The 15,172-nt window shown below is 31.7% G+C and overlaps 1 protein-coding gene across 14 annotated transcripts in view; it reads left to right on the forward strand.

The window, feature by feature from the left end:
* LOC130443396 (serine/threonine-protein kinase tousled-like 2) overlaps nucleotides 1–15,172 on the forward strand; it is a 107,210-nt gene that overhangs the window by 69,960 nt on the left and 22,078 nt on the right. The window contains exon 1 of one of the 14 annotated variants that reach the window (XM_056777979.1): nucleotides 3,894–4,485. The exons of 10 other annotated variants lie outside the window; for them this stretch is intronic. In XM_056777979.1, the coding sequence (XP_056633957.1) occupies nucleotides 4,459–4,485 (27 nt within the window). In that variant the 5' untranslated portion in view covers nucleotides 3,894–4,458. Of the gene's footprint in view, nucleotides 1–3,893; nucleotides 4,486–5,090; nucleotides 5,581–6,904; nucleotides 14,961–15,172 lie in introns of those variants that run through there. 3 more of the 14 variants (XM_056777977.1, XM_056777981.1, XM_056777980.1) reach the window with 3 other exon arrangements.

Genomic DNA, 15,172 nt, shown 5'->3' on the forward strand with positions numbered 1-15,172 from the left:
TTTGTTGCTCCTAGGTGTTCGTTTCGTTGTTTTCCTATGTCTTTTTGCTTCTCTCACTTATGACGCTCTGTGATTTAAACTTTAAACTTTTTCAAAATGATCTTTATTTTTATTGTGGTTAGATCTGTCTGACCCAAGTCTAGATCGGTGTTACCAACCTAACCTCTTAAGATTCCCTTTCTAGAGCGCGAAATTCGAATTAAAATATAAAAATGCTTACATTTGTTACTTATTGGTTGCTGTTTGATCTTTTGTATAATTACCTCATGCAGAAACCCAATCAGGATGAAAAAAAAATGAATTTTTGTAATATTAGAATGATCAAAATATACAAAAGTTACTACTTAAGTTTTGAGATAGAGCACCACTAATGGTGAAAGTACCCAGAACGTTGTTTGAAGATACTTAAAATTTGTTTTCGATGATTTTCTATAAATTTTGACGTGTGTTTATAAAGTCGCTTCAACTTTTGGTGATAAAGCAACTTCACGAGTCACCGTTTTTCGCCGGTTTTCCTAATCCAATCATCGTCACACTTAGCTACAGGATTGTGCCAGAGGAGATCGATGCTGCGAGTAAACTGATATTGCAGGATTGTCACGTGACTTATCGTAAAATTGAAGCATACTTGGGTATTAGTTCCGTTCGTAAACATTCAATTTTGCATGAAATGAAAACAAACACCAATCGATTGTATGGGTCCTTCAAGCAAAAGTTGTTTGCGCACGATGAACGTCTAAGCAAATGGTGGTTTTTTCCGCATTTGTTAGCCAAAATTGTTCGAAAATATCAGGGAAACCCATCTCGGAAGACTAATCATTCCCCATCACAACAATACAAGCTTTCACTCATCAGTTCAAACAAAAACGTTTTCGACCAGTCAAAACATCGAATTTTTGGGTCATCCGACGTTCAGCTCTTGTTTGACACCCAATGATTTCTTCTTATTCCCGTAGATCAATAATAAGTTGCGAGGTCAACGTTTTTCTACACCCGAGGAAGTGATTGATGCGTTCAAATCACACGTTTCGGAGGTACCTCAGTCAGAATGGGAAAAATTTTTCAAGAATTGGTCCAAACCCATAAAAAACTGTATTGATCTTAACGAAGAATATTTTGTAAATAAATATAAAGCCATATACAATTATTAATATTTGTCTATATCAAAACTTAAATAGCAACCCTCGAAAATGCTAAAACTCGATAAAATAAGAGCAAAAAAAATTTGTTTTTGTAAAGCTGTGAAACATAAAATCAGATTCCAACAGTCTTCGATAAGATAACGGCAATCAACATCATTTCCATCTATTTATAATATTTCAAGACAAATATTTATCTGTTGGCTAATTGACTAATCGATTTGGTAGTTTGAATCGGTCGCGTTGACGCGTCAAAAATTCCTAAGTACTGACGTGGAAAATTTTCTACAAATATCATTATTTTTAGCATCTACGTAGACCCCGCTTACGTGACTGTACTTGGCAAAAACCAGTTGACTTACCAAACATTGAAAACATCATTCAAATCATTTGTTTCGAACTTTTTGACTATATGTGTACATTGAATATTACGTCATCATATTTTTCATACGCTTTTCTTTAATATCATTAACATTCATATCATTTTATTATTTTTATCTCGATTGCGGCATATTTTTATTGTGCAGTCTTATCTCCATCATACTTATTATTAATAACATTCACTATCACGACATACTCACGTTCTGGTCAAGGATTGGACGAAAATATGTTCGTTTTAAATGATACTACTGAAAAAAAAAAGAGAAAAAACACGAATTTGAAATATTAAAGTAGCTAACTCATCAATCGAAGAGGAATGAAGAAAGATTCAGAACAGCTACAGAAAATAAAAACCAAGAAACAAAAGAATAGAATAATAGAAATCAAGAACGTAACGTGGGAATCAAAACGATAAAGAAGAAAATCCCAAGGAACAAAAAGTATACACAATTATAAATGAACTGAAAAACAAAATGGAATCTCAAAAGGAATCGTAAATACAATAAGAGGCAATAAATGATAATTTGTAGGAGACACAAAATACAAACTAGACAGATCGGTAAGTTGTTTTAAACAATTACCAAGTAACGACAAAGAAAATAATGAGATTAAAAACGATAGAAGAAGAAACTACAAATAAATATCGTGGAGAAAAGTTAAGAAAAACTAGTTGCGGCAAATGTGTTAGATAAATGAAATAAGACACTAATACGTTGAATTTATACATAAAAAAAAGTAAAAGGATCATTTGAGAAACAGGGATAACGAATCACTAAATACAGAAAAGAAAATAATGACAAAAAAGAAATAAGAAGTAGGTTAAGACAGTATGGAAACGATATAGTTGGGAAATACTTATACTATGGTCCCAGAAGTACCTGGCGTGTCTTAGAGATGGCGATACTCTAGGTGAGACTGCTTCTTCATTATCAACAGTAAAATGGTGGGTAGCAAAGTTTAAACAAGACTGGACGATGACCAAATGAGACGACGACTCCAGAAATGTTGAATAAAATCTACTAGATGATCGTCGACTAAAAATGCGCGATGTAGGCCTTTCAAAAAGATGGGTGCAGACAAAATCTATTGTAAGATCAGTGGCATCAGAAACGTGGACAACGATGATGAAAAATAAGAATGTTAATATGAGAAAAAAAACAGGAAAGTACATAACGTATAAAACTGTCAGACGAACATAGAACTTAAAATAATACAAATGACAAGGCCACATTGTCAGCAGTGAATCGTGATGGAGAGAGAAGAAGAGAAAAGAAGAATAGAAAGCCTAAAGAAAAAAATGTCTACAAAAAGTCAAACGGAAAATAAAAGAGGTTGGTGCGATCGAGTAGTAATCAAAAACCGAAGAAAAAGAAGATAAATAACGAATTAAATTGAAACCAATGGTGTAGATAATGAGCATATAACATGTTCAATACGAAAAATGATACTTACATCGAAAAAAGTCACTTTTGTTTTTCAAAGTCGTATGAAATTAATGAAATTGAAATTTATAGAATTAAAAGTTTAGTTAATCGTCTTACTTTATGGTCTATCTTGTTTTTTAATTCTAATATGGGTTGCAATGATACAAAAAGTTATATTTTACGAAAATATAGTAAATATGTATCATCCCATGCGAAAAAGAAGTCAATAAAAAAGTCAATACAGTGGAATAGCTACATCCATACAAATATTATTATTGAATTAATCTTTGAAACCTTTAAAGGGGACATAATCATGTGATAATTGATATTTTCTATCTATATCTCAGTATATTTAACGAACTTAATATTTTTTTTATTTCAAATTGAAATAATACTGTCAACAGAATATAAATTACAAAAGTAATCGCCATCTTGATTTCGATTATCTAAACAAACCTTATACGATGAAAACAATGCAAATTACTGGTACATTTTACAACTCGATCTATTGAGAAACAAACGAACTATTTGGTTATCTTCGTTTCAATTTGTTCTAAATTCTATCTATACTTTCACTTCAGTCTTATCTATCAATCGCCATGTTTTTTTTGTTTCATTTCAAAGAATTCTTGAATATATTAATTATGTTGAATGAAGCTTACGTGGAGGTTTTGTGAAAATTTCATGTACAACATTTTTTTGCCACATTTGCTATTGTGAGATCTATTGTATAATTTTCTGGTACGTATTTTTGAATATAATACAATTATTTATTAAAACAATTGAATTATTTCAAATATTTTGAACAAAAATTGACATTTTAAAATCAATTTCGTGGTTATTTTTTACTACAGCGTTTTCTATGAAATTTTATAGTAATAACTCAACAAAATCTAGGTAATGAATTTATAATATGGTTTAAATAAAAACTAACCCTTTTACGTGGTAATTTTATTTATTTTTGACACACACAAATTACACCGATATCGTATTTCCAAATTCACTATAATTTTTAACATGCATACAGAATATCACTAAACACCAAATATATTATCCAATCGCCATATTTCAATCGAGCATCATCATTCGATACAAATAAACGCGCACAATTCGAAAACAATCCACATATCGCCTCCGGTTCCGGTTTTTTTAGGTCGAAAGCACTTTTGCGATTGGACAGATTAGTTAAGAGTTGATCGTTGTACGCCGCGTTAGAGGTTCGTCCTGAATCGAACAGTTGAAGAAAGTGAACGTTGCCTTATTCTTTTTTATAATCTTTTATTCACCATGGTCGTGTCTACGGTCAATGGACTCTTAGATTATCCAAAGAGGTCGCGAATTTATGACGATATAACCGCGAAACTGTAGATACACGCGCGAAACGATGCTAACGCAACGCCTGCTACACGTAGAATGAAATACCAACGAGTCGACGAGGAAAACACGGCATTCCTATCTACTCACCGATTAGGCGGAGACCATCGCGGCGTTGCCGTATATCCGAGAATATTTCAATGTTATCGGGACTACATCAGATTCACGTAGGTTTTTTTTGTAACTTATAGTATGTGAATATGATAGTGTTATAATAGTCGTTTAACTAGTTTTATAACAAAACTTGAATGTTTATATTTGTGTAGGTATTAAATATATCGCGTTTGTATATAACGACATATTTAATATATTTTTTCCCGTTAAAAACTCCGATATTTACATCTTATGATGATAATATGGGTAAGAAAGCATTGTTTTTATATTCCAAATAATTGTATAATATACAATACTACTTATTAGTAATTTACAATATGAATTACATAATTTTCGTTCTAATTGATTATATAAAAGGTAAAAAAATAATTCTAAATCTACAAACAGGTGTTACGGTCGATTGACGATGTTTTATAAATTAAAAAGACGCCATATTTATACTCAGACTTTTGTTTTGAGTGAATGGATTCTAAAGGCGTTTCTAGGGAAATATTTGATACGTCGCTTCAAAACGTTCAAATAAGCATCAATGCATTTTGAATACTATTGAAGAAATCATAAAAACATTAAAAATAAAACTTTAACCGGAATCGTATTGTCAATTATTCACCCTGCAATAGAATTTTTTATAGACTAATTTCACTAAGTATATTTTCACACTTTCGTTGTCGTTGCTAATGGCAACGCCCTTCATTTCTCAAACGATAAATATAATATAAAAAAATTGGATAATCAAAGAGAAAATATATTGAGGTCATCATACGAAAACGTTAATCGTGAAGAAAACCACAATACAGGATTTCGAATTCAATTAATAAATGAATTTTCTTCGATTTATATGGAATGATGAGGAAGCGACAACGCTGCCGTTATTTATATGAAAAATAAACCAAAGTCTGGCCGAATCCGTAACGTCGATGTCATGCGCGTTAACGCGACGGTAAATGAGCGCGGCGCCAGCTGATAGCTAAAGGCAGTGTTGCCAGCCAATGGCCTCGATGAATGGCATTGCAAGGTCTGTCTCGGTGCAGTGCAGTGCTAGTGTGGTGGATATGTAGACATGTGCGGTGATAGCAAGTTCGAGCGCTATGGAAGGGCTCCTCCAGGCTCTCCTGGTACAGCGGTATTGCTACAACTTCGGCTACCAGGTAGGCTTAGAAAGACATATGTTTTTTTTTCGTATAAAACGTTTAATGTTAAACGCCAGAAACACGTGTTCCCGACGCCTATAGGCTTGTTGACCTACTCTCATGTTTCTCATTGATTTTACACGACTAGACACAGACGTTGTGCGCTACCGTTAAGAGACGCATTTAATTTGACGCACTACCTCTATTTTAAACTCCCGCTTCTATTTAATATAGTATAGTAGTTTTGAGAGGTTAGATAATGGCGGATCACATATTCCGTTTAGTGTTTACGACGCCAACTTCGATTATATAGCATAGGTTATGGTTTTTTTTTTCTTTGAAACTATGTATTAGTTATTCCGATGTAAATTTAATAATAAGTAATTGTACATAAAATGACAGTATTTACGTTTTAATTTAGAACAGAACAAAGTTATAAGATGTCTTTAAAATATTTAATCTACGTTTAATTTAAATCGGTACACACAGTTCATAAAAAAACGATCGATTTCACGATTTGAACAATGTAATTACTATCAGTGTTTAAAAATAGAATAGAAAACCTTTCGTATTTGTTGCTAGGAGTTAATACAAAGTTTCACGTTTCTGGAAAAATCAATATTGATATACCTATAAGCAATCTAAATATTAATTTCTTACGAAAACAACGTTAATAATTTTTATTGTATAGCCGTATACGGGGGTTAGTTTGAAATATGGAATATTCGTGAAACAAAAAAAATCTAAGATTTTAGCAGGTGGTACATGGTTGCCATATTAGTATATTTTCGCGACGAAATATACAGGGTAAATATAATCGGATTTGATGTAGACGTAAATTTATTTGGACGATGATGATACGTAATCAGTAGATACAGGAAAATATACGGGGTAAATATAATTATCGGATTTGGTATATACGTAAATCTATTTGATTAAATTGAACTAGAATTATCAATGACCATATAAAAAGACGTTTATTTATAGAAGTAAAATAAAACAGTGGCCTTATACAAACCGTACCCTCTAAAAGATACGTCTAGAAATAATTATTGTCTATTATAGCGGAAAACCGAGAGACTTTTAACATATAAATGATTTAATCAAGGAAATTGAATAATTTTTATTACATTTAAGGAATAAACGGTAAATTTCACAACAACGATGTAACTGTTTAACAATAAGCGTATGCTAAGCGTGGGCTTACTATAGTACATTAATTTCTCGAAATGAATTAATGGGACAAACGGGTCAACTTTAACCTTTACCAAATTCGTTCAAAGATGATTCTATAAATATACAGAAGTTTATAAGTTTTTTTTTTCTAATAGAGTCGTTTATTTTTTTATTGTAGTCAGTAAATGCGCCGGCACCGCCCCTGATCGAAATCTTTTAGTACACATAACAGCAGGCGCTGGGTAGGTTATATTTCTGATTGAATAGAGTACGTATATGAAGGCCATTCCGTTGTACAGTTGTACCAAAAAAAAAATGAGATTGTAAGACAAAGAATTCCGAACCAGTCCCTATGTGCTCTCACGTGACAAAGAAAATCGTACGTACGTTGTGTGTTTTAATTTCCAAGGTTACCGTTATTTTCGCTAAATCATTTAATAATCGATTAATAATCGACAGAGCATTGGATTCATTTATATGACGATCGTCTCAATGAAATGATTTCTATAAACGTTGATTTGAAAGAGTCGATAATATGGTGGTATGTACGTTGTTGTCAGTTCTTCTGTTTTTCTGGAAATTTAAAGAATTTACTCCTAAATTTCGTATATTTAATTATTATCATTGAGAAGCTATTCATATCCCATAATCTACTGTTATTTAAATGCCGTTTATCCATATATATCCCTGGGGATTAATTTTAAGGAGTGATCAAGTTTTGACGAGCGTTTCCTTTCTTTTAAATTATCACTTCTATTCTATATATAAACGTTCACAACCCCAGTTACCAACCAACATATCTTTTTTGACTTTGATATTTCAAGGTACGAGGTTTGTTTGAAAAATTTCTGGTCCAACAAAGAAAACCTTTTTTTCCATGTTTAGTTTTTCGATATTCTGCAAAATCCTCACAAATACTCATTTATACGATTGTGAAACAGAAAATAAGCTTTCAAAATGGCTAAAATTTTAATTAGACATGCGCAAATATATTGGTAAGTACTGACATCTTCAGGAAACTTTGAGACAACCTTCATATCTGTCATACACGTATTTGTTTAAGGTATGATATCTAATTCTTAATATGTAAAAAGTATTGATATTGATTTAGTTCGATTGTAATAAATAGATTACTCGAATATCGGGAAAAAAATCCAGTTTATTATAAATTAGAGCGGTGCTCCATTGGAATAGGCACTTGGAAATAAATTGACGAAAATAATTTTTATTTATAGCGAACATATATCTCAAATTGAAGCTGACTATAAATTAAAAAGAAATATCATGATATTAAAATTAAATTTAAGTCAATTCGATTCTAGACAGAGGATATTCGTGTACGGATGTTGTACAATCCCTTTAAAAATAATCTCGTGTCTCGTTCGGAAATTCTACATGTTTGTATGCGTATTTGCATTTGTATGTACGACTACGAGTGTGAGTGTACTTGAAGAAAAGGTCGCAGCGACAACATCGAAAACTAGGATGAGATGCTTGAGGGGTTATGCGGGGTGTCCGTCCAATCTGACACATCTGGAATAATCGATACATCCCTATTCAAACCCTCTCTTTTCTTGAAAAGTTTCCTCCATTATGGTAGTCTATACCATACCGGGAGTGTTTAAAAACATTTAATATATTTACGAGGACGATACGCAAAGTAATATGAATATTTTTCGTGAATTTAGTTTTAAATATACTTATAATCTACTTAAAATTAAAACGGAGCGACTTTAATATGAAGTAATTTGTAATATTAGTCAAGTCTTTGTGAAATATTGATTATCACGAGCATCAATTTTCAATATTACCAACACGAATTCGTGATATTTGATATAACTAGCATCAAATTACGTTAACTCTTACAAAAATGAAAAAAACGTTTGAAATTCTTTATGAAATAGGTCATTAAACAATTCTAGAATGTTGAGAACATAACGAACTTTTACGAGGGTTGAGACACAAGTATGGTTAATATGTAAACGGGTTACAAAAGTTCTCTATGACATTACCGAGCTAGGTCAGTGAACCCAATGAGTTCACCAGTGTAGTACGACGTCTTGAGACTTTTTACTGTATGACAAGATTTTTGTTTGTTGGACCCAGTCGTTAGCAAAAGCCAATAACTTTCGAGAAATCGATCGGATGCTTTAGCTTCAACCCTTTGATGACAATAGGCAAACTGTGAGGCTTGTAAGTATTTAAATCGCGTTTGTTTAAGTGCAGAACACTCACAGATGACGTCGTCTAGAACAATCTACAAGGGCTAAGACAAGCAAAGATACTTCTGGGAAACTGTAACCAAAGATCTATCGAATGAATGCTGGAAGGTGCTTAGCAGAGGACGTGCAGATTCTGCTACAATTTTTTTTTAAGTGTAAGAAACTCCAAATAAAATAGAAGATGTCGATGTTTGTCATATCAATGTGATGTGTATTGTGTTCTCATTCTTTTCCAACGTCAAGGTGTGTTACATTAATTAATGATCTGTTTATTATCCGTACATGTCCTTTCGCACGTATGTATCAAATTTTTCGATCGAAATGGTATATTCAAGAAGTAAATAGTTGTCATAACATTTGATTTAACCCTCGTAGAATATTATGAAATATTACCACCTAATTATAGAAGCGTTCGTCTTTCTGACTGTTGTTAAATTCTGAAATTTATTTTTCTAGAAACATTGACCTTCATATATTTTATTATACAATAGTTCATTTTGGAATGACGTCACAACCAGCCGCCATATTGTCTTCTGGGACAAATATAGCGTTATTTACATTGAAGTTATGGTTATATTGGTGTTTTATTTTCATGTTTTTTTTTACCATAGATATCTATTTAATTGAAAAAGGCGTTCGAAATAATCAATTCTACATATACAAATCAAATAAAGTCTTCGTTCGTCCACCACGACAGTATGGTGGACGTCTCAAATCACGTTACTATCAAGTTACTTCAAAGTTTATTACTTCTATTTGTATCAAGTTACAATTACTATTAGTAATGATAATATAAAATATTTGAAAGTAGTTTTAGTGTTGGGTAGGCAGTAAACGTCAAAAATATATAGAATTCCCCAGATTGATAAAACAATTTCAACGATTTTCTTGCTATTGATTGTCTATAACTAAATGTTCTCTATTACCCTCCACATGATCCATTTTTATAAAGGGTTGGTTGAGTGTTTGTTGTATTGTACCATTTGTAAGTGTAAGCGGGGCGAAAAAATATTGAAATGAATTCGAAATACCTAATACCTACCGTCAACAGTTCATAGAGCTATACGAGATTTCACGACTTTCGAAAAAAATGGCCGGCCCTCGTTTCGCTGTGCAAAGTGTACGTAGTACATACCTATCGGCATAGCGGCGTTAGGGTCGATAACCTACATTATTTAGCATTCTATTATGTGTCTTGTGTACCTGAACTCAATGGTCGTCGAGTGTACACACAACACAAAACACAAGAAAACACATAATACACAAAACTCTTGCTCTCGCCGACTACGATGAAGTAGCTTTATTAGCCGTTCTAAAAATGTCGTCCCTCTCTTCGGAACCGACTTATTCTAGCTATTTGGTAGTAGGCTGTGCATTGCATTGATTTAATCCGTCAGAAAATTATCTCTAAATGTCCGTCTTCGGAGATGGTCGAGATCCGTTCATTTTGATTTTATCGAGAGAAAGAGAGAGAGAGAGAAAATCATTATTGTCGTCGGTACGTTGAATGTTGTTTCGCATTAAAATTGTGTCAAATGTGCTGTAATTGTGTAGTGATCTCGTTGACATGGCAGTCTTCTGTTTATTGGTGAGTCTAATAATTGCAAATATTTAACATTCATTCATATGTTTTCGAAAAAAAAAAAAATGTTAATTCGTATAAAGTTTGACAGACGATTACGGTTCCATCTATACGTATTGAAATCAAACAGTTTTCACAAAAAGAAATTTATATATACAACAGATGTTAAATTAGACATAATTTCTCTAATGCTCGATTTTACTGAAGTTAGTAGTAAGTATATAATTCATGAAACTTTGGTTTTTTTATCATTAGAAAGTTAAAGCGAATCTTACCAACAAATATATCCAACCAAATTAGCAAACAAATATTAATGTCAGTTTAAAAAACGATGTTTATTATTAATGATTACATTGTTATAATGAAAAATACATCGTTGCCGTAGCTCTTCAATTTCGTAGTAGATATTAGGATAGAATTTGGTTTTAAAATTGTTTATCAAATAAGAGAGTGTAGATTCTTAATGGTTGATATAGAAATTATATTCCACGCATATCTAAAAATAAATGATTCTATTAATAAAAATCGATGACTGTTTGAAAAGTCGTGTACGTGAGACTAGTAATAACCTGAACAGTTGAAAATTGAATAATAAGACTTATACATATCTCTAACGATACGTTGAAAAGTCTACCAGCTGGTAGTAGATAATCGGTGTGCGGTGTTGCCGTATCTCGGGCTTCCCGAACAGGTAAATAAATTTTGACTGAAAGTCGATATGAAGGGTGTCATGTAGACACCGGATGTTTTGTCAGAGACGTACGTAATTATCATAAAAGGGGAGAAATATTTAATAGAGAACGTTTTGGAAAATATTGAAAAAGACAGAAAACGACCGAAAAAATTAACATATTTCATCTTTCGACTACTATAAAACCCGGATATTTTTTACCTTTTTACCACATTTGTTATCCACAAATTAGTGCCTCTTATTATAGTCAACTATAAGATGAAAATCAGTTTTTTTTACTATATATTATAATGTCAACTTTGAATAAATAAACAATTAACATATACCTTGTATTTTAGCATATTGTTATATAAAATTTAAAGTCATGCTTGTTATAAATAGCACGTTTTCAGTGATAAAATGGTTTACATTGTTGTCATATCGCGTAATTTTATTATTTACTTCATTTACTAGACATTTATGAAATGTTTTCGTTAAGGAAGAAGATCGCCCTGTATAGTTGTTTGAAATTCGGTTACCAAATAATTTAAAAGTAGGTATACCCAAGTTCGACGACATGCATTTCAGATAAAATGTTTAGATCAACTTTTTGGAGTTAGTCGGCTACAAATATTTTCAGTTTTCAGTGAGTCAGTGTTATTTTTAGAAAGAACCATTCATCTAATTTTGAATCACGGTTTCGTTTTAATACTAGATATGGTGGTAAATATCTGATTTTTTTTTACTTAATGTTAAATATTGTGTATTATCAAAGATTCCTAACAAAAAATTTGATTTTGTATTTGAAATTTGTGTTATAATACGAGGATTACTACTAAAATTTCGAGGTATGGCAACACTGATGTGAATATGTCAAATTTGACATTGTCATTATAAATTTTGACATATTTAAAAACGCGTTGTTTAGAATTGAACATTTTCGCGCGATGATTTCGACGTGTGTTGATTAACTCGCGCGAGATTGAGGTATACTTAGGCTTTAATTCCACTCGCATATATTCAATATTGCATGAACAACGTTTTTCAACACCTGAAGAAGCGGTTGATGCGTTCACGATCAAGCCATATCCAACTTGAGTATCAACCCTCGTATTAGAACGAGATACAAAGAAAGTTATGATATATAATGTTCCTTCTAATTGCTCCTTCCATCGTCCTATTTCATACCAAATTAGTCATTTATTATTAAATGATACGTTCAAATTTTCCACTTAACATTAACGAAATAAACTGATCCAATATGTCTTCTGCAATTATCAAAGTTTCATTGACTGGTCTATTTTTAAAAATTTAAACACCATCAAGTGGAAAATCTGCCAACAAAAGTTTTGTTTGTTTTATTTGCCAAACGAAAACGAAATATTTTCTACATTACTTACAATTTATTAAGAAAATTCAACATATTATAATTGTGTGAATCATACATTAAGAACGTAGTCGATGTCTCATCATATAACGTAATTTGACACGTCATCGAGGCAATGCCTTTTATTCTATATTCATACTTAAAAAAATTAACGAAAATCAAATTGAAACATTTACATACACATAATTTATCAAAATACGTATCGTATTATCGACGTAACGCCTAAATAACACACCGGCAACGCCGCGTAGTTTATTTTTTTTTTTTTGTAATGCGCAACTCATAAACAATCAACAATTTGTTTGTGCATACAAGCGTAGAAATAATTGTTGCTGGGTTAATAGCTCGATAGTATAATTGAAATATGTAGGTATATCATCGACGTATTAAAACCGAAAGATTTTTCTGTAAACTAATAATAACATAGGACGGAAGCCGATTATTTATGTATCGAGAACTGGCAACGCTGCTTGCCGTGTTTGAGATTGACATTTGCAATAGTTCAACATTTTTGTATATTTGTGTTAACAATTAAAAAAGTTCATCTCGATCAAAAATAACTAACGAAGTCGAAGCGGTATCCATGGCCACCGAATATCGCTAATTAGGTACGTTGAATCTCGAACGCGGCCTTTGGCAAAAAAACCAATTCATTATTAGAGGCCAGCGCTGCAATGGCGAAAGTTCAAATTTGACTATTTGTACATTTTTATATTTCAAGTCGCTATATCGAGCTTCCATCATTAAATTTTTTGTATATTATTTCGTGTATTATCAAGATATTATCTAAAGTATATACAGAGTGATCTACAAGTATAAAACGCAATACAGTTGATGTTATATCGTGGTATTTACACTGTTGTCGGTTGTATCGTTTTTCTGGGAATAGAATCATTGAATATTTTATATATACAGGGTGTTCAGGCACTTGATGTAAAAAGTTCGGGAGTGAGTAGATGACGATAAAAAATTTTTCTCATACGGCCCTTCGTTTCTGAGTTATAAGCATTTAAAGCTGCAAAATCAGAACTTATATGTTAGTATATTTTCTAAATTATATACTATGAATTTTTTAGGGATGATTATGTACGTCCATGTAGTGTGTTTTATCTGCGCATGGTTTTGATCAAGAAATATTGAATTCCAAGTTGTTTAAGCGACCTTAATAATGCTTAAAGATAAAAAAATTCTTATTTTTGTAACCTCGGCTGGAGACTCTTCCTCAGGAACTCGTATCCGGCTTCAGTATATATAAATAACTCCAAAATAAATAAATCAGAAGTGACTATTGTACCGCAATAAGTTGACAAAGGAATAATCAAAATGTTTGAAGAAAAACGTAACATGCAAAAAATCAACTTTCGGTTAATTATTATTTCAATAGTTCGAGTTATTTGCGATCCAAAATATTTTTGAGCGTTCAAACCCATTTTATAACGGAAATTTTGAGGTTAGGAAAAAATGCTTGGTGACCAATCTGTAGAGAATTTTGTGCTGTACATTTTTTGATGCGGCAGTTTTTTCGAATTCCCCATAGTTTTCGAGTTATTCGCGATTCAAAATATTTTTGAGTGTATAAACCGATTTTAAGGTGAAAATTTCGAGGTTAGAATCAAATACCTAGGATACTTTTTTGTAGATAATTTTGTACTCTACATTTTTTGGTACAGCAGTTTTTTTCGAATTCCTTATAGTTTTCGAGTTAATCGCGTTTCAAAATTTTTTTTAGTTTCAATTCCTAAAATTAAAAGAGTTGATAAATTTATTCAGTATCCCAAAACCTCCGTGAATCTAGAAAATCAAAACCGCACAATTCAATTTAAATTTTTAGCTCAAAATCGCCTAATTTGCCTGTACTATTTATATAGGGATGAATATTTCTGTAAGTTGGTTGCACGTCTCAATTTCTTTCAAAAATATTCAAGTTTAATTAAGAATAACGGAAATTTTTATTCCTTTAGTATAATATATTCTCGAAATTTTATCGATAACACTTTATACGTAAACGGAAACTTGTTAACAATAAATTTTTTCAAGTACTAACTCATACTTATCTTTTTTATCTATCAGCTGTATATACCAGTAAATGACGTTCCACATTTGAAACCAAACCAAACAATCCGACTCAAAAACCGATCCGTTTATAATATTTGTACGTCGAGAACGTACGATAATTATCAATTCATGTAATTTGTTAACAAAAAAAATATGTAAAATAATAAATTGGCGGCCAGTGTGTTGATTACGACGTCCTATACTAATCTATCTATTCATTTTGTTATATTTTCATCGGCGAACGTGTGTTTCGTGTATTTGTTTTCGTTCCTTTTTATGTGCCTAGCCGCGTTTTAATTTATATTGGTAAGTTTTGAATTTATTGTTAACTTATTTTATACTAACGTTTCTGAAAACGTACGCCGATAATGTTGAGTAATTTATTGAAATTAAGCGACTACAGTTTTGTTGTAATCGTTGAAGAAATCAACTTTTCTTATAAAGTTATTTCTTTCCTTAATCGGATGTTATGGCGTCTGTGCTGCATTGTTCATTTTACCGATCACGTGATAGATAAT

This window comes from Diorhabda sublineata, chromosome 4 (genome assembly GCF_026230105.1).
Source record: "Diorhabda sublineata isolate icDioSubl1.1 chromosome 4, icDioSubl1.1, whole genome shotgun sequence".
In the NCBI taxonomy this organism is placed as follows: Eukaryota; Metazoa; Arthropoda; class Insecta; order Coleoptera; family Chrysomelidae; genus Diorhabda; species Diorhabda sublineata.